At 37.1% G+C, this 19,047-nt stretch overlaps 1 protein-coding gene across 1 annotated transcript in view; it reads left to right on the top strand.

Moving 5' to 3' along the window:
* GRIN3A (glutamate ionotropic receptor NMDA type subunit 3A) overlaps positions 1–19,047 on the top strand; it is a 235,045-nt gene that overhangs the window by 207,884 nt on the left and 8,114 nt on the right. The window contains exons 7-8 of the mRNA XM_007499642.3: positions 7,659–7,823; positions 9,948–10,021. Coding sequence (XP_007499704.2) covers positions 7,659–7,823; positions 9,948–10,021 — 239 coding nt within the window. The remainder of the gene's footprint in view (positions 1–7,658; positions 7,824–9,947; positions 10,022–19,047) is intronic.

Raw genomic sequence — 19,047 nt, 5'->3', positions numbered from 1 at the left:
TATGAGGAAGCGCAAACTGGACTCAGGGAAGGCAAGTAAGTAAGAAGAAGCATGTCCTCAAGTCAGCTTCTTAAGCTATTAGATGATATGTAAACATCTCATTTCATTCTAATGCTGAACCCTGACTTTCCATCAAGGATGGAATCAGAAATGACCTACCACAAATAGGCTACAATATGGTATAGCTTGGATTACACTACTACAGCTTTTATCATGAATCATAACATAATGAGCTTCCAGTAGACTGATTATTTTCAATGCACATGGTGTAACAGAAAGAACCCTGGACTTGGAGCTCTGTGCACTAATCTGAATGTAAATAACCGCCAGTGGACTTCATTCTCACAAAGAATTGTTTACAAAATCATCCAATAACCTAGCATCCTAAAAAGAATATTATTAAGTGAGACAACTCTAATCCTGTTTTTTTACTCACTTCTCTGTTTTTACTTAGACCTTATTTGTATTACCATCTTTGTTTTTTATATCACACTTGTTTCCTAGTATAGTGCTTCTCCCTTTCCTATTGCAACAAAACATCCTTTGTAATAATTTGTTATTACAAATAAGTATATAAATTCATATTATTTTATATTACACATAATATAATGATATGATATTACAAATAATTACACAAACTTATAAATAAAAATACAAATAATACAAATATTTATTATTACAAAAAATAATTTATTTTTAATGGGGGGTATATTCTAGCTGTGTGACCTTGGCCAAGTCACTTAACTCCAATTGCCTAGCCCTAACTGCTCTACTGCCTTAGAATCAATATTTAGTATTAAAGGTAAAAGTTTTAAAGTGGCAGGGGTCAGGGGAAGTAGTTCAGCAAAACTAGTCAACACATCCACTGTGTCTGACAGTCTTCTACACTCATAATCCTTACCTCTGCAATAAAGGGAAAAGTTATAGTTTCTCAAGCCTTCTTCAAGGCCAAGCTTGGTCATTATAATTACATATTATTTATTGATTTTCTATTTACATTTATCTTTTATTTATTTTTACTTTTTACATATTTACTTATATTTATTCCATACTTGTTTTTTACATTTATTTATTTATTACATATTGTTTTCCTGATCCTGTTAACTTCAATCATTAGTTCTGTGGGAAGGGAACTCCTCTCTCCTTTATGTCGTTTTTTTGTTTTAATGTAATCAATCAGCAACTTTTGATGTAATCAATCAGCGTTTACCATTGAGATGTGCAGGGATAGACATTCCCTCAGAAAAAGGAAGTTGAAACCAACCAGGCAGGAAACTGAGCAATGCCCCCTGGACAGTGCCATGCAAATTAAGGAACTATGATTGGCTCCTGAGATGTGAATGAAGTGGATGAAGAAACCTGCTTATAAAGGCAAGACCAAGGCTCCACTCACACACTCATGGGCTCTTCTGGCTGGAGATTGGAACCCAAGGGAGAACCCATCAGTGGTGAACTTCATTCCATCAGAACGGCACATAGGGTGGTAGGCTAGACAATTTTCTACCTCTTTCCTACATTTCCTTCTCTTTACTACTATTACATTGATTTCATAAAGCTACTAAAGCTAATAACAGCCTCATAATTTAATTTTAATTATTACACTTCATATAAGTCTTCTCATGATTCTCTGAATTCTTCATGTTCATTATTTCTTTTAGCAAAGGAATATTCCTTATGTACCATAATGTTTTAGTCATTCCCCAAACAATAAAAATCCACTTTGTTTCTAATCCTTTTTTGCTACACTAAGTGTGGCACTGAATGTATAAAATGGCAAAAAATTGTTAAGCTTTGGTGGATCCCTTCACTGCTTGGAAAGGAAGTTGAAGCAAATTTAAGAAAGTTTGAATATCAATTCTGCTAATTATTCTCAATGTGACCTGAATCACATCACCTCTCTGGGCATTTGTAAAGATTAAAATTAATATCCAGTACTCCAAGTATTATATTTAATATTTATTAAATATTTATCTTGAAGTATAAGGAAGTAAGGCTAGCAAAAACCAAAAGCCATTCTGCCCTCCTCCACCATGGAACCAGAGAAACCACATGGGCTGAAACAGAAACTCAAAACTTCCCCCTCATAAGGAGGCACACAAATAGGAAAAGGAAAAGGGGATTGTGGGAAATGTCATCTCTAGGGTTCAAGATTCTAAATAAATACACATTACTTTTCTCTTTTGTAAAAGAAAAGGGTTATACCCATAGACATGCATGGGTTTAGGGCTGGCACATCCTGGGGAGTGAGAATTACCACTCTTCCTTTTCTCCCACTGAGAAAAGACCAAATGACAATATTTTCCCATGGTACGCCCATGCTCTATGCATGCCTATAATTATGGGGTCCCCAAACTATGGCCCATGGGCCACATGCAGCCCCCAGAGGCCAATTATCTGACCCCCACCATACTTCCAGAAGGGGCACCTCTTTCATTGGTGGTCAGTGAGACGAGTACTATATGTGGTGGTGGCGCAAAGCGTGGCATAGTTCACATACAGTACTACTTCCAGTGACATAATCCTTAGCGTGACACCTTGTTCTGAGAGTAACTGAATGAGAACAAGGTGCCACAGAAAGGATTATGTGGCTGCACAGTGGAAGACATCAGCATGGTGAGCGGTGGTCTGGGGGAGAGGATTCTGCACTGTGTATACTGCTGCCCGGTATAATGGTGGCAGTGATGGGCCTGTGAAAGGTGTGAAAGGCCCATCACAGCCAGTGCTGCAGCCTCCACTATACAAGACAGTGGTATACAGTGTCACAGACCCAGCACCACCTCCAATACCGTATACAGGCATCAGATAGCAATGATCTGGGTCCTCCAATGGTCTGAGGGACAGTGAACTGGCCCCCTGTGTAAAAAGTTTGGGGATCCCTGTGTAAAAGTTAAATTAGTTTCTAGTAATAAAAATATTATAATTTTAGAGGTTTATTAAAAATTATTAGAAATCAAAGATACAAATCAATAAGCCACATTTCTAGGGCTGATAAGCCCATTCAATTTCACTTACTACATCCTGAGAGATGTGTGTGCTTAGAAGTGAAAGCAGAGAGACCAAGTACAGTCAATTTAAATACAAATTTTATTCTTGGCCCAGGTGGGGATCTCAGGTGAGATTATAGGGCATTCTGGGAACTGCCAAGGACTTCTGGGGATTGAAGTCTGGGGTTCAAATCTCCATTTTTACATTACCCCCTTTGATCGTTATTGGGAAAAGTTTACCCAAAAAGGATCATGAAAACATAATCAACTTAAAGATTCCAATAATTTGAGGATAAGAGGAAAAGAACAAAACCAATAATTGCTAGACGCATTGACAAAAAACCTTTTAGGGGGAAGTCCCCTTTGACATGAAAGTATACATACAAATAAATGTTCAATCAACCACACCCAAAGTTCATTCTTGATCTTCTCATGAAGCTTGTAGTCTGGAGGCATCTTCGTGGTGTCTTCTCCAAACAGTTCAGTTTCTGGATTCGGAGAGGTAGCATGTTTCTTAACCTAAAATTCTTCTCAAAAGGAATTTAAACTTTGCAATTTAAAATAATAATATTTTTACATTCCCCCCTTGAAGAGGGTGATTGAAAAACACAGGGATCACTTAGGGATACATGGCTGAGTTATGAGGTGTATGAATCAATTGTCAAGAGAAATTAAAAGACATCAGAAAAATCCATATTTAAAAAAAGGATCATTTCTGGATGAAAATACAGACTATCAAAGTCTTATGTGTAAAAATTCTAAGTAAATGAAAAATAAATCTATAACAGATCCTTGAATCAGGGCCCAATTAAAATGATATAAGCAAGTTTTTACCCAATCAGTAGCCAGGACTACAAAAAGTTTGTCACACTATGAAAGACAGAAAAGGGACTAGATTATAGGAGCCAGGTTAGGAGCCAAGTTTGGGATACTTGTCTGTAAGTATTTTCACAAAGAGTGTGGATACAAGGAAGGCCTACATCTTAACATATGTTAAGCGTCGCAATCTTGAGATTTCACACTAGGTTCAAGTTCTTTGTATTGGCTTAGAAGTGCATCAGTCCTTCCTGGATTGGTTTCTTTGGCCCTGTGCAATGGCTCTTTTGTATAATTTGTCCTGGAATCAGACATACTCATTAAGCAAAGTCCTATAATTTTTTTAATCAATTAGTGTTATCACTTTTATAGTCTCAAGCTTTTGGGACATGCATTGACATTATAGCAAATGTACTTTAAACTTATATTACTGCTAAATCAAAAAAGTTAAAGAAAATCTTAATACTGGTGACATGTGCTTCAAATATAAAAAGGAGAGAAAAAATAAAAACTGAAATAGTGTATTGCACATGCAAGAAAAATATAATAAAAGAGTTTTAAAAATAAAAATATAGCTTATAATCATTGACACACTGTGTCAGCTAAGAAAATATAGAATACAAGGCTTTCTCACCAAAAATGAGATCCATTTCCTCTTCATATCTGGCCATGATCCACTGTGAGTACAAGCAAATGAATTTTACAGCGTAACAGTTTTTTTTTTTATAAAGAACAGTAGTACAAATATGTAGGTATCAATATCCCCAAAATTCTCAATAGCCCTATTAATTACAATAACAAACAAACCCACTATCATATTTCACATAAATTGCTGTATGGCATTTTTAAAAGCCTATGAACTGATGGATATTTGTCACAATTTTTACAGATATAGCAAATCTTTCAACCTTGATAAGCATATTTTTAAACAAAGTAAAACTTATTTTGGGTTTTGAACATCGTCAAGAATTCTAGATATCATTCTGGTGGAAGTAAAGTGAGCTGAAGAGTTATAAATGAGAGATGCTCCTCTTTTGGGAGTGCTCCAGGGGTACTATATGATCTGGGATTAACTTCCCAGCTTCCATTCACATTTTTATAAATGTGGGGATGTGAGGGATTAAGTTTGTATTTCACTTCAGCTACTAAAATGGGCCTTACCTCCTGTTAGGGGCAGGTAAAATGACCAGAGATTGTTAAGAAAAATTCTAAAAATCATGTCTAAAGACCCCTTAAAATCAATTTGAGATATTTAGCTTATTAAATTTCCAAAGGTTGTTATACAATTGTAGCAATGTTCTGATGGAGTCCATCTATCCTCGATGTGACAATTTACACAGTCAAAACAGAAAAACTGTTTTTATATGGGCTTATTCAATAATGTTTGTTCAGTATGGTTATAGGGTAAAAGCAACAGAATTTAACAGTAGTTAAAACCCAGTACATTAAAATGATTCAGTGTAACAGAATAGTATTGAATATATTAATATATGAACTTAAAATCGACAAGATTAAATCTGAAACAAATCAGTAAAATGCAATAGAATACAGAGATTTTTATAAAACATTGGAGTCTGAAATGCCTTAAAAATATAACCTCCAGTCTCTTTAAAGTTCCTTGAGTTTTTTTTTTTAATTATCCATTTAGATGCCTATTGTCAGAAGGCAGAAGATTGGTAAGGGGTAGGCAGTGGGAGTTAAATGACCTGCCCAGGGCCATACCGCCAGGAAATTTCTGAGGCCAGATTTTAACCCAGGACCTCCCATCTCTAGGCCTGGCTCTCAATCCACAGAGCCACTGAGCTGCCTCCCTATAGTGAGGGTGGGTTTTTTGAATCTCAAATTTTGCCAAAGAATTGCAGGGAGCTGAATTTTTCCCCTGAATCTCAAGTGAGATAAATAAAAGTATCAGTGCACTCAAAAGATATCCTCTTAAAGTAGTCATGCTTGTAACTTCCTGTTTGGAAAAGTCTCTTCCTTCTCCTCTTTCTCCCCTCTCCCCTGTGCCCCCTGCCCCTTGCCACGCGGAGGCTAATCATATCCTAAGGAAAAATCACCCCCATTTTTACCACCTGGTTTTTGATACTGAAGAAATTGGGTCCCACCATTTAAATCTTCTGAAAGCTTGTTGACTGTAACCTAAATATCATTATGTGAAACAAATGAGATAATGCAGACAATAGCACTTCTGAATTGTAAAGCTCTGTATAATCTAAGTGTTTGTTATCACTGATACCATCATTATCATCTTCATTCTCTTTCAATTATACTGCCATATATTCTATCCCCTACTTGAGGAATGGGGGTTAAGAGGTTGAAATAATAGTAGGAAGGGAATTAATGTATCTGCATGTCTATTACATGAACGAAGGATGCATTTCCACACACAGCCAACACTACATATTAGCCAAAAGAAATCTGCAAATGGTTAGTAGCTTTTGTGTTTTCCTATCCAGCTAGTTATAATTTTGGATGGATTAGAGACTGAATCTGAGACTGTCCTCCCATGAACATTCCTCTGACAAGTTCCTCTAGACAAAGAGGAAAGTCAAGCTCAGAAAAATTTTAATTCCCTTTTAATTTGGTTGGAAGATGAAAGACAGAAGCAAAAGTTATTATCATTAAATGGTAAATTAATCAAAATGAGCATTTCTTAAGGACCTACTAAGTAAGTGCCAAGCACTGTGTTGGGTGCTAATATTTCAAAGAAAAAAATTAAATAGTCCCTTCCCTCACAAGAGCATCGTTTTTCACAATAATGTACTTAATACATAATAATGTTGTAACAATAATACACAGCTGAGACCTCAAACGTTTTAGAATTACATCTTAGAACTAATCCTTGGAGGAACAGTGTCTTCATCTTATTTTAGAAGAGAAACCTGAGGGAGAGAGAGACTTTCCTAAATTTGCCCAATGAAGGAACCTCTTTGATGCTGGGGACATCCCAGAATCTAAGATTCTCAAAGGCAGAAAGGATCTCTCAAATCATTTTTCCAGGTCCTACTCAAGCATCCTTTCTACAACATCCCTGAAAAGAGAACAGTTAGTCTTGGATTTACTACCTCCAGTGGTGAGGAACTTATCACCCACCAAAGCATTCCTGTGTATTTGACAACTCATATTGACCTCTAAGGCCATCTAGTCTACTCTAGACCTAAACAAGAATCCCTGATGAATCAAATCTTTGGTCATCAATATATATAGACAAATCCTGGTCATCAAATCTTTGCTCAAAGGCCTCCATGGAATGGGACTACAATTTCATGTAGCAACTAGCAGCCTGGCAGTGGCCCAGATAATCCCAACAAAGGGATGACTGTCCTTTGTGGAGTCATACTTCCCTTGGCTGTGTTCTCATTCTCTAACACAGATGGAGAATTTCAGGATATTCATGTGTAGAATAATGGACCACATTGGTTCTCAGACCTCAGAGGCAACTACTTCAGGCTTACAGAAACCAGAGAAGGGTTTAACCCCTTTGCATTTGTGGCAACCTTGAGTCAATGACAAAAACCAAATTTGAATCATTTCCTAATCCTAAACCTGAACCAGTAGAATCAGAGAGACTCCCTTTTACAGTTGGCATAGCAGAGTTGTGGTACTGTTTGACAGAATGAATTTCACATTGCCTCCTAGATTATAAGCTCCTTGAGGGCAGGGACCTTGTTTATATCCAAATTACATCTAACCCTAGCACGATGCATTGCACGCAATAGTTGCCAAGCAAATGTTTAATGAATTACTTAATTTATTATTTTAGAACAAAAGTCATCACTGTGTGGGTACTACAATGAACCAGATCCTAAGTTCTTTCTTTGCAAATGCCTTTCCTTTTCTTTTTCTTTGCTTACTTAGACTTTACAAATGGGTATTAAGCACTTTTCTGGACTCTTCGTGATGCTGTGCATTGGCATTGGGTTATCTATCTTAACAACCATTGGAGAGCACATAGTGTACAGGCTGATCCTACCACGAATCAAAAAGAAATCCAAACTGAAATACTGGCTTCACACCAGTCAGGTGAGTGCCACGGAGGGTCAAGAGGACTATGATCCAAATTCCATTAGGAATACAGTAAGCAAGACTATGTCAGGAGTATGACATTCTAATAGACACATATTTGAGGAAGGAGAACTTCCTAAGGAGAATAACTATGATGGTGAAGGACCTGGAGACCATGCTATATTGGGTTCAACTGAAGAAAGGGAGGCCATTTATCCTATAGACAAGATTTAGTGGGGAGTCCTATGCTTAACTATTATAAGTATTTGAAGGACTGTCAGGGAAGAAATTTAAGATACAGAAGATAGAACTGGGGAAAATGGGTGAGACTTATAGGGACAATGATTTCAATTCAATATAACAGCTTCTTAAAAGAGACATTAAAAAATGGAATGAGCTAGCATGGGAGATAGTGAAACTGTTTTCAAGCAGAGGCTGGATGACCAATTATCAGCAATCATGGAATTTTGTACTATAAGGAAACTTAAAAATCTTTTAGTCCAACATTCTAGCTTTACAGCTGGGAAACTGAGGACCAGAGATGTTAAATATTTTCTCTAAGGGCACATAAGCAATAAGTGTTATAATCAGGATTCAAAACTAGCTTTAAAGGGATTTTCTGGGGCAGGTAAGTGGCTCAGTGCATTCAGTCAGATCAAAGGTGGGAGGTCCTGGGTTCAAATTTGGCTTCAGATTCTTCCAAGCTATGTGACCCTGGGCAAGTCATTTAATGTGCCCCACCTCCCCCATTGCCTAGTCCTTGCCATTCTTCTATCTTAGAATTGGTACTAAGACAGAAAGTAAGGGTTTAAAAAAATAAAATGAGTTCATTTTTAAGATTTGGATTATTGGATTACATAATCTTCAAGGTCCCTTCCAACTCAAATTCAATTATTCTAAAATGTACAGAATTAGCCAAGCTATATGGAGAATTAGAGCCATGTAGATGTCATTTTACAATCTCTAACTTTTTCCCTCTAAAATAGGAATTCTTATTAATCTCACTTATGTTATGGGCCCCTTTCTTATCTGGTGAAATCAACAGAGCCTTTCCCAGCAAAATATTTTTAAATAATTAAAGGAAATGCTAAAATTTCAGTTAGAGATTAGTGAAAATCAAGATGTGAATTTTTTTCTCCATCCAAATTCCTGGAATTTCTGAAATCTATCCATAGATTTCCTAGGAATCTGTAAACCCTCAGGTTAAGAATCTCTACTCCATCAAATTAAGATCCTTGAAAACAGGACAATATCCTATCCTACTTCTATATCTCCTACAAAGCCTAGCACAATGCTAGCACTGCTTTGTGTTTATACTTCATGGATCAGTTTATCTAAGACCCATTTACATCCTATTTTTTGTCTTCTGCCCATTTTTCCTAATGGAAACATTTAAAGTCTTTCACTTCTACCCCCATAGAAGAGACACCTTGAGAAAGCATTGGTTTCTTTGTTTTGTCCTAAAAGGCACATAAAAGAGAACTCTAATGCTGATAGCTCTTTTTTACCTTCAGGACATCTCGTGAAGTCAGTAATACCACTGGCCTCCCACACATATGGTCTCTACCACCATCACAAGTGTGGAGTGAATGTTAGATGTAAAGTCAAAGGGCATAGGCTCAATCCCTGGCTCTGATAGTTATGATCTATGTGACCATGAACAAATGATTTCTTCTTTCTGGGTCTTATGACCTTCATCAAGAAAATAAGAGGGTTGGACAAAGTGGCTTCTTTCCAGATCTAAATCTATGATTTTGTGATTCCTTTATTCATTCCTTTAAGGTAACTGAGTGGCTCATATTATGAGGACACCTGGATTCTAAGAGGCTCTCCTACTGGCTATTCATTAAGATAAAGATTTTTTTAAAAAATTAAAAGCCAATCAGAACTTTCTAGATAGTCTGTTCAGACTGTCGTATGACTTCTTTCCATAGGTGGAATGACCCTTGGAGAGTTCTTGTATTGTTTAAATATGACTGAACTTATTGCTGAATGGGAATGGAGTCCCCTCCCAGCATCCCCTGGAGTTCTAAAGTTCTCTTGAATTGACTCAATATCTTCTGTTCTCTTGGGCCAAGGCCTTATGTGGTTTTGCAGGAAAGGTCTTCTAATTGCTTTTCTTATGTCTTCTCTTTGTTCTAGAGGTTACATAGAGCTCTAAATACCTCGTTTGTGGAGGAGAAGCAGCAGCTCAAGACAAAGCAAGGGGAGAAAAGGTAAAAAATGGTTGATGGTATAGATCTTTGGTGTTTTATTTTCTGAAAGGAAAATCAGAGTGATGGTTGGAAGGAATTTATAATAACATCAGATATATGACTGTTGAGGACAGATACAGATAGAGAAGTAGGTAGAAATAGAATATGCCTACAGATATACTCTAGTTGAAAGAGCAATGGTTTTGTAGTTGCAGCATTTAAGTTCAATTATAAGTTCTAATACACACGACTTATGTGATCTGATGCAAGTCTCTTCCTTTTTCTATCCTGTCCTCAGTTTCCCTTTTTGTGAAATGAAGATTTTAAATAGATGATCCAATTCTAAATCCTATCATATGAGCCATTCTTTTTCTCTTTTGTAAGAATGAAGTCTCTCTCCAGTCTTCAGTCACTAATCCCAATGATCAATTTTAACAAAGAGAAAAAAAAATTTAAATACTTGATATATTTATATATTTTTAATTAAATAATAATGATTTGAGAGAATGCAATGATTTTGGCTACTAAGAAGTAGGGCAAAGGGGACTGACCAACCAAAGGCAGGAATTGTGGGGTTTCAAAAGACCCTCACTTCAATTCTAGCTTGAAGTTTTACTAATTATAGTTTCCAAGATGATCTTAAGCACTAGTGATAGTAACCCAAAGTATATGATAGGAGTTAAAGAATTTGGGACCATATCTAAAATAAGAGTTTAGAGTTCAGATCAAAAAATTGATAGGCAGAAAAAGAAAAAGCATCCAAATAATTGGCATTCTTTTTTTAATTTTATTTTTTCAGTGAACAAAAACTCATTTTCTGTCTCATCTCTTCTCTCCCACTAGACAAAAGAAAAATAAAGCCCTTGTAATAAAACAAGCATAGTCAAGCAAAACAAATTTACACATTAGTTATATCCAAAATATATATGTTGCAATCTGTACCTGAGCCCATCATCTCTCCTTCAGGAGGTCTGTAGCACGTTCATTATCAGTTTTCTGGAATAGTGTTAAACTTTGTGTTGATCAAAGTTTGTAAACCTTTCAAAGTTTTGGGATAAACATAACCTGAGCATGAGATTAGTCTTCAAAATTTATGAAGAACATTCTTCATTAGAACTAGATAAACTAGAAATAATGCCCATCTCACTAACATCATTTTACAGATGTGGAAACTGAGGGTCAAGGACATTAAATAATTTCTCCAAGGGCACATATCAAGTGGTAGAAATGAGGCTCAGGGTTATTTCATGAAGTATGATTGCTGTTTTTCCCTTCTGGCCCTTTCTCTCACCTAGGTCAATATTTGGGGAGGGAGGGGGAGGGAAGGAAGAGAGGAGGAGGAGGTAAGTCCATTTTTCACTACATTCTATTAACTTCCATTTCTGATCAACTGTGGCAAGAGTACTGGAGTAGAAAGCCAGTGAATAAATGAACAAATCCCTTAAATTATTCATGTTAATAGCTCCTCATGACAAAATTAAGCCTTCAAAGTATTCGAGGTAATTAAAGTTCCCTGGTTGTATTTTTAAAATATATTTTATTAATATTTTTATTTTTACATCAATTCTATTTCCAGGCTGGGTCAGTATACTTTTGTAGAATTCATTTTTCAACTATTTTGTTGATATTCTTTCTATTTGCCTGAGTTGCATTGTTAATGAGTAAAGTCAATAAGCTTGTGCTAGAATTCTTATTTCAGGTGGAAGCACTTTTATTCAGGAGTAGAGAGGACACAGGAGAAGCTAGATGACTCAGTGGAGAGAGTGCCAGGCTTAGAGTAGGGAGGATTTGAGTTCAAATGTGATCTTAGAAATTTCCAGCTATTTGACTCTGGGAAAGTCACTTCTCCCAGTTGCCAATCCCTTACCATACTTCTGCCTTAGAACTGAGACTTGTAGACAGAAAATAAGGGTTAAAAAGAAGAAGAAGAGAGGGCACATGCAATGGTTGTTTCTAATTTCCTCCTAAGTGTCCATAAAGATTCCCTGATATGGACAGCACTGGCAATTCAGAATCTGAGCAGTGGACAGAGAATGTCCCCCTCTCCTCCCATGAATTACTGTCAGCTTTCTATGGATTTAGCATCCCTTTACATTTAATTTAAACTTGAATAATGCACCAGGTCTTGGAATGCCACTACAAAATTACAAAATGGGAACTATCTGATCAACTGCACCTACAATGTCAAAGACTCAAGGATGTTGACTGACTATGAAAGCACCATTGAGTGCTAGCATTTAAAAAAAAAATGTGATCTGAAGCTTCAGTAAGAAAGGCTTACTCTACACCAGTCAGAACAAGAAAATCAAGTCAATGAGTATTTTTTAAGGCACTCACTATGTGCCATGCACTGTGCTAAGTGCTGAGGCTTTCTTCTAAAGGCTTCATTCAGAAAGGAAGGGGATAATGCCAATGTACCCTGCCGTGTCTGGATTATTATATTTAGTGCCAGATGATACATGTTAAGAAAGACATTGAGAAATTAGAACATATTTGGGGGATGGTGACTATGTTAAATGAGGAATGGTTGAGGGAATTCTGGGGACCTCCCCCCAAAGAAAATATATGAAGCAATAACTTTGTACCTTTTGAAGGCTTGTCAACTGCAAGTACAATTAAACTTATGTTATGTGGCCCCAGATGGCAGAATGAAAAAACGAAGGCAGATTTTGACTCCCTGTAACAGAGAGATAACAGGGAAGAAAACTGGGAAAAGAGCAGAACTTGGAGTCAGGACACCTCAGATCAAGTTTACAAGATTTAGAGCAGGAAAGAAATATGGAGATTTTCTAATCCCATTGTCTCATTTTCCAAAGCCCTGAGAAGTTTAGTAAATTTCCTAATGTTACACAGGGAATAATCAGCAAGAGAGCCAGGGTTCAGACACAATTGACTAAGGTTTTATTACTATATTACAGTAAAAACACATACACACACAATACCACCACTGACACTATCTATGCAAACTCTCTCTCCATCTTAGTTTCCTTATATGTAAAGCAATGAAAGTCATACTTACTCGTCTTCCTTTGGGGTTATTATGAGGGAAGCTCATAAACTTCAAAGCTCTATCTAAATATATAAAAAGGCAGAAATTTCTAATTTAAAAAAAAGTCATCCAGAAATAGAACATGTTGCTTTGTTAGATGGTACGACCATGAGTCTGAGTGGAGACTAAAAGGTTCTTTATCAAAGATGAGGGGAATAGACCAATAAGTAGTGCCAAACTCAAATAGAAACAGGAGTCAGGGCAGCTAAAGGCTCAATGGATAGAGAGTCCTGGAGGTCCTGGGTTCAAATTGTTCTCAGATACTTCCTAGCAGAGTAACCTGGGCAAATCATTTAACTCCAATGACCTAGCTCTTGCCACTCTTCTGCTTTGAAACCAATGGGAACTATCAATGGGAAGACAGAAGGTAAGGGTTTAAAAATAAAAAACAGAAACAAAAATCACTAAGCCATAGACTTTGTTAAATTTATTTTGGTTGGACTTGAATATATTTAATTGGTGGTCACCAGGGATTTAATTTCTAAATCCCAAAATGAATTACTCAAGTAAATGGAATTTATGGTAGTTTAATTTTACAATAGAGTTCCCTCTATTAAGGAAGAGAGAAAAAGGGAGACAGAGAGAAAGCTCCAGCTTCCTCTGAATCAGGTAGAAATTCTAAACCCAGGCAAAGGAAAATTGTCTCAAGACTCTGGGCCTTTCTCAGAGGTTCACACCTCCAGAAAGGGCAAGGAAACTAAGTCAGCCTTTTTACTCACCACATGACTGTCTAAAAGGAAAGCAGTCTGAGATCTCCTGCACAAGATCCTCCAGGGGTCTAGCTCCATAACCAAGTGTCTTCACTCCAAGTCTGAGTATCTCTCTTCCAGTCTCTCCTCAAGTGTCTGACTTCCAGTCCAACTCCGAGTGACTGAATTCTTCTCAATCCCTCTTGTGTGCCTCTGTTTTCTCTATTTAAAGATCTTTTTCTCTTGTCACCTCCCCTAAATTTTACATCTACCAATCACAGCAGATGCTCCTCTCCAGGAATGCCCACTCAACCTATGAAATGGGTATTCAAACCTTTTGTAGTTAGTTATACCTTTTGTGGTTAGTTAACACCTTTTTTTGTTAGTTAACACCTTTTGTAGCTAGTTAACACCTTTTTGTAGTTAGTTAACACCTTTTTGTGGTTAAAATGGGTAGATCTACTTTAAATACTGAGTTAACACTTTGGGGATTAAAATCTAAAAATAGACTGGGAATTAAAATTTTATCTTCACTATCAAGGAAGAGCGATGTACCTTCATTGTTACAATCAGGAGATAGCCAAATCCAATCTTCATAATCCCCCCTGATGATCATTGGGAGACTAGTCTCCCCATTAATCATTTAACAGAATCATCTTGCAGTCCTAAAACCTTTCTAACTACAGATGTTTACAATATTTCAATTTCTAAGAGGAAATCCCAATAGAGAGAAATAGAAAAGAGAGAAAGCAAAAACCAATGTTTTGCTAGGCACATTGACAAAAAGTCAAATTAGGGGGCAGTCCCCTTTGGCATAAAAAAAAATAAAGGAAAAAATTATGCTTTTGAGAGAAATAAAAAAATCAAAATCAGAATCAAAATATCAAAAACTATGTATATAAAATTTCTGAATTTAAAAATGAATAAATTCATAACAGGCCCTTGTTATTAGGGCCCAATTAAAGTAAATGTCTGTCCTACAAATCTGTAGGACAAAAAATTGCAGTAATGTTGTATTTACCCATTATATGTCAGGACTACAGGAAGTTGCCATAACTTAAGAGAAAAGAAAAAAAACTAGAAGAAAAACAACTGCTTGATCACATGGATATGATTGAGGATGTAGACTCTAAACGATCACCCTAGTGTAAATATCAATAATATGGAAATAGGTCTTGATCAATGACACATGTAAAACCCATTGGAATTTTGCGTTGACTATGGATGGGGGGGGGGGGAAGAAAAAACATAAATCACGTAACCATGGAAAAATATTCTAAATTAATTCATTAAAAATTTTCAATTAAAAATACTATTTCTTCAATCATCTAGCAACAAAAATTTATTGAGGGAAGCTAGGTGGCTCAGTGGATTGAGAATCAGGCCTGGAGATGGGAAGTCCTGGATTCAAATCTGAAATATTCAGATGTTTCCCAGCTGTGTGGCCCTGGGCAAGTCACTTTATCTCCACTGCCTAGTCTTTACAGGTGTTCTGCCTTGAAACCAATACACAGTATTGATCTCAAGAGGGAAGGCAAAGGTTTGGGGGTTTTTTAAGTTATTAAAATGTCTACTATGTTGTGAGGTTCATATGAGATATTTGTAAAATATTTTATAAACCTTAAAGCACTATATAAGTGCAAATTATTATTATTAATAATATAATCTTTACTCTTGAGGAGCTCACATTCTATCATCTCAAGGCATCATTTCAGTGGAAAGACCTTATAAATTATCATAAATAAAGATAATATATAATATACAATATAAAAATATATGATATTATATATACAAAGACTTTATATATATTGTATATATTATAGACCTTAGGATATAGTGGTAAAGCAGATAGTAATGTATCTTTTTTTTTTTTATTAAAACCCTTACCTTCTGTATATTGGTTCCAAGCTAGAAGAGTGGTAAGGGCTAGGCAATGGGGGTTAAGTGACTTGCCCAGGGTCACACAGCTAGGTCTGAGGTCACATTTGAACCCAGGACTTCCCATCTCTGGGCCTGACTCTCAATCCACTGAGCCACCCAGCTGCCCCCAGTAATGCATCTTTTTAAATGTTCTTTTCACTGATAAAATCATCCATTTCTGATATTAAACCATTTGACATTACCATGAGCTTTGATGAGGAAGTCTTTAGTTAACTGTGGACCTGTAAGACCTTACCAGTTCACATTCTGCTTTCCAGGGTGATGGCTGTCAGAGACTATACTGGCTGGAAGTAGGACAGGCAGTTGGGGTTGGGGGGAGTGACTAAATGTCATTCCCAAGGTTCTTGACCTATTGGTGGCCTCCAAGGATAGAGAATTAACTGCCTACTTAGGCAATCCATCCTTTGGTTAGCCAGTTCAAATTGTTTTCCCATGCTGAAATGCAATCTTTCCTTCTAAGGTATAACTTAAATGCAATATCTCTCATCTATGATCTCTCCTCTGAAGTTTTCTCCTCTCCTTGTACCCAAGTGTTGATGTCTTTCATACTTGAAAAGGACCAAAATGACATCATGATGTTGGGGGTCAATGTACAATGTATTCAGTTGACTGATCAGACCAATATGAGCTCAGAAAGTTCTACCACAGATCAGGTACAAAAAGTCCAAATTGAAATTTGGGGTGGAAATGTTTCTAAATGTGCACATCTCTCATTTCTTTTGAGCTACTGCAATTCTGCTTTGCTCATAGAACCCACAGTGCCTTCTTTGATGTGACACACTGTGCTGGACAGCTCTGTGCCAGGGAGCCCTATGTCTCCCAATTGATACCAAAGTTCTTCAGAGAGATCTTGAGAATGTCATTGTATCACTTCTGATCTCTGTGTGGGTGCTTGTCTTGTTTGAGTTGTCTGTAAAATAGTCTTTTAGGCAAACATATTTGGCATTCAAATAACATAGCCAGCGCATTGGAATTGTGCTCTTTGCAGTTGAGCCTGAATGCTTGGCTGTTTGGCTCAAAAAAGAACCTTGGTGTCTGGTACCTTTTCTGGTCAGGTAATCTTCAGAATCTCCCTAAGGCAATTCAAGTGGAAATGGTTTAATTTTCCAGCATGGCATGGCTAGACTGTCCAGGTTTCATAAGCCAAGAATGATCTAATCCCTCTTCTACATGGAATTCCTACAAAGTATCAGAAGATAGTGTAGAAATTAAATTAATGTCCAATACTTCAAGTATTATTTTTATAAAGTTCATTATCTAAAAAAATAGAACTACATGACCAAGTTTTTCTACCTGCTCAAAAAGTCCACTCCACCAAAGCTGAGACAGGAAGACAAGAGAGCAAGAGACAAACATCCACCCAATTTATATCCTGTCTATGTCAGCACGTAACAACAGGAAGTGAATGGGGTTCTGGGAATCGTAGTTTTGCTAGGGGTCATAGTTTTTAGGGTAATAGATTCTAATAACATTCTAATGACGCAACAGGCAAATATTATCTTCTCCCTCCTCCACCTCTGAAGTCTCTTCTAAGCTTCTAAGGAAGTCCAGTTCCAGATCCCAAAGCCTATTAAAAACCACAAACTTAAGGAAAATCCTTAGCTATGTCTTACTCTTTGCACTAGATCTCATACTTCAACTCCTCCAGCATTCAACTCACTTTGCCACCAAGGTCAGGGAAACTTGCAGAAACTTAGAAAACATTGAGGTTTGAAACATCTCCTGATGCTTTTGTCACTTACCCCTATAAGGATGATTGGGAAGAAAAGGGTTCAAAGAGCTTAAGAACCCAGTGTGGACTTTTCAACAAATTGATAGAAAGGGTCTTTATTTTGGGGGCCAAGTGTGCTCTTCAAGTTCAAATCATTCCATGGAAGAGTTTTTAAGAAGCAACAGGGGTGCATCTTCTCTTCTGCATGTTTCATCAATGAATTTCACTGTAGAGTCTTCTGCCCCTTAAAGCCATATATGGTGAAGAAGGGATTTCTCATGTATTTTCTTCTTATTTTTAATCCACCGAGAGGTAGTGAGGGATCATGGAATGAGCACTGAAGTAAGGGGACCCAGGTCTGCCACATGGGATCACATGAGAGGGAGGGAAGGACTTCTCTCTAAGCCTCTTACCTGACCTCCCTCAACAAGGTGGTTTTAGGAAAGGGTTTTGCAAACTATAAAGCTCTGTGTACAATTAGGCAAGCTATCATCCAGAAGGTTTCATCTCTGATTTTACATAATATAGTCTTTGGCTTAATAAGATCTCTGGCCCTATATGGTCTCTGATCTTTTATAATGTGGTCTATAGACCATTTGGTCTTTATTCATATGTTTTATGATACTCTAGGATCACCAAAGGCAGCTAGGATTGAGTGCCAGGCCTAGAATCGGGAAGACTCCTCTTTCTGAGATTAAATCTGACTTAGAACACTTACTGTGTAACCCTGGCCAAGTCGTTCAACCTTATTTGCCTCAGTTCCCTCCTCTGTAAAAGCAACTAGAGAAGAGAATGGCAAACCATTCCAGTATCTTTGCCAAGAAAATTAAATGAGGTGATGAATAATTGGACATGAACAAACAACAACATGGTCACTATTTCCTGTTTGGCTTCTGTCCCTGTGTCTGTCTCTCTTTATCAGCACAGCTTTGACATTTTCAGGATGAACAGGCTCTCTGGCATAAGTATGAAGCATAAACTGACCAGCCAGACTCCAAGTGTGGCAACATGGAAAGGGAATAGTAAATTTGGAGTAGAGAAACTAGGTCCAAATCACAGTCTTGCTATTTATTTATCTGTGGGCAAGTTTATACGAGTCACAAACCTCTTGGCCTCTACATCAGCAAAAGTGAAAGAGATGGACTCTCTGAAGTCCTTTCCAGATCTATATCTGGTGTTTGCATGGTTCTTCCAAATAAATTAGCCATCAGTTGCTTTAAGTAACCCTGAGTATTGAATGCTGCGAATTCACAAGCTCAAGTGTCACAAGGAACCAGATTGCAGATCTAAAAAATATTTCGTCAGCCTCCAATGAAATCAGATAAATGTAATCTTCTTCCTGTTGCCTCTTAGGAAGGCTCTTGTGGGAATCTGTGCCTACAAGCACATACATTCTCTTTTCTTCTTCATCTATGAGGAGATGCAGAGAGAGTATACCTACTCAACACATTTTAAGTTCTTTCAGGGCAGGCAGAGAATCATCTACTCCTTTTATCCTTCCATCTCATAGTGCTGGGTTCTGAGCACTTCCAGGATTATCCCTCTAGCTAAAATTCGATTAGGCACATGGTAAATGAGATGATTTCTCTGCCATGACCCTTAGAAATGAGTGTCATTTTCCCTGGGAAATAAGCAACAGCTTGCCTGTGTCTTTCAG

The sequence above is a fragment of the Monodelphis domestica genome, chromosome 7 (genome assembly GCF_027887165.1).
Source record: "Monodelphis domestica isolate mMonDom1 chromosome 7, mMonDom1.pri, whole genome shotgun sequence".
In the NCBI taxonomy this organism is placed as follows: domain Eukaryota; kingdom Metazoa; phylum Chordata; class Mammalia; order Didelphimorphia; family Didelphidae; genus Monodelphis; species Monodelphis domestica.
Note: the sequence above shows the minus strand (reverse complement) of the source record. Positions and strands in the feature narration are given on the sequence as shown.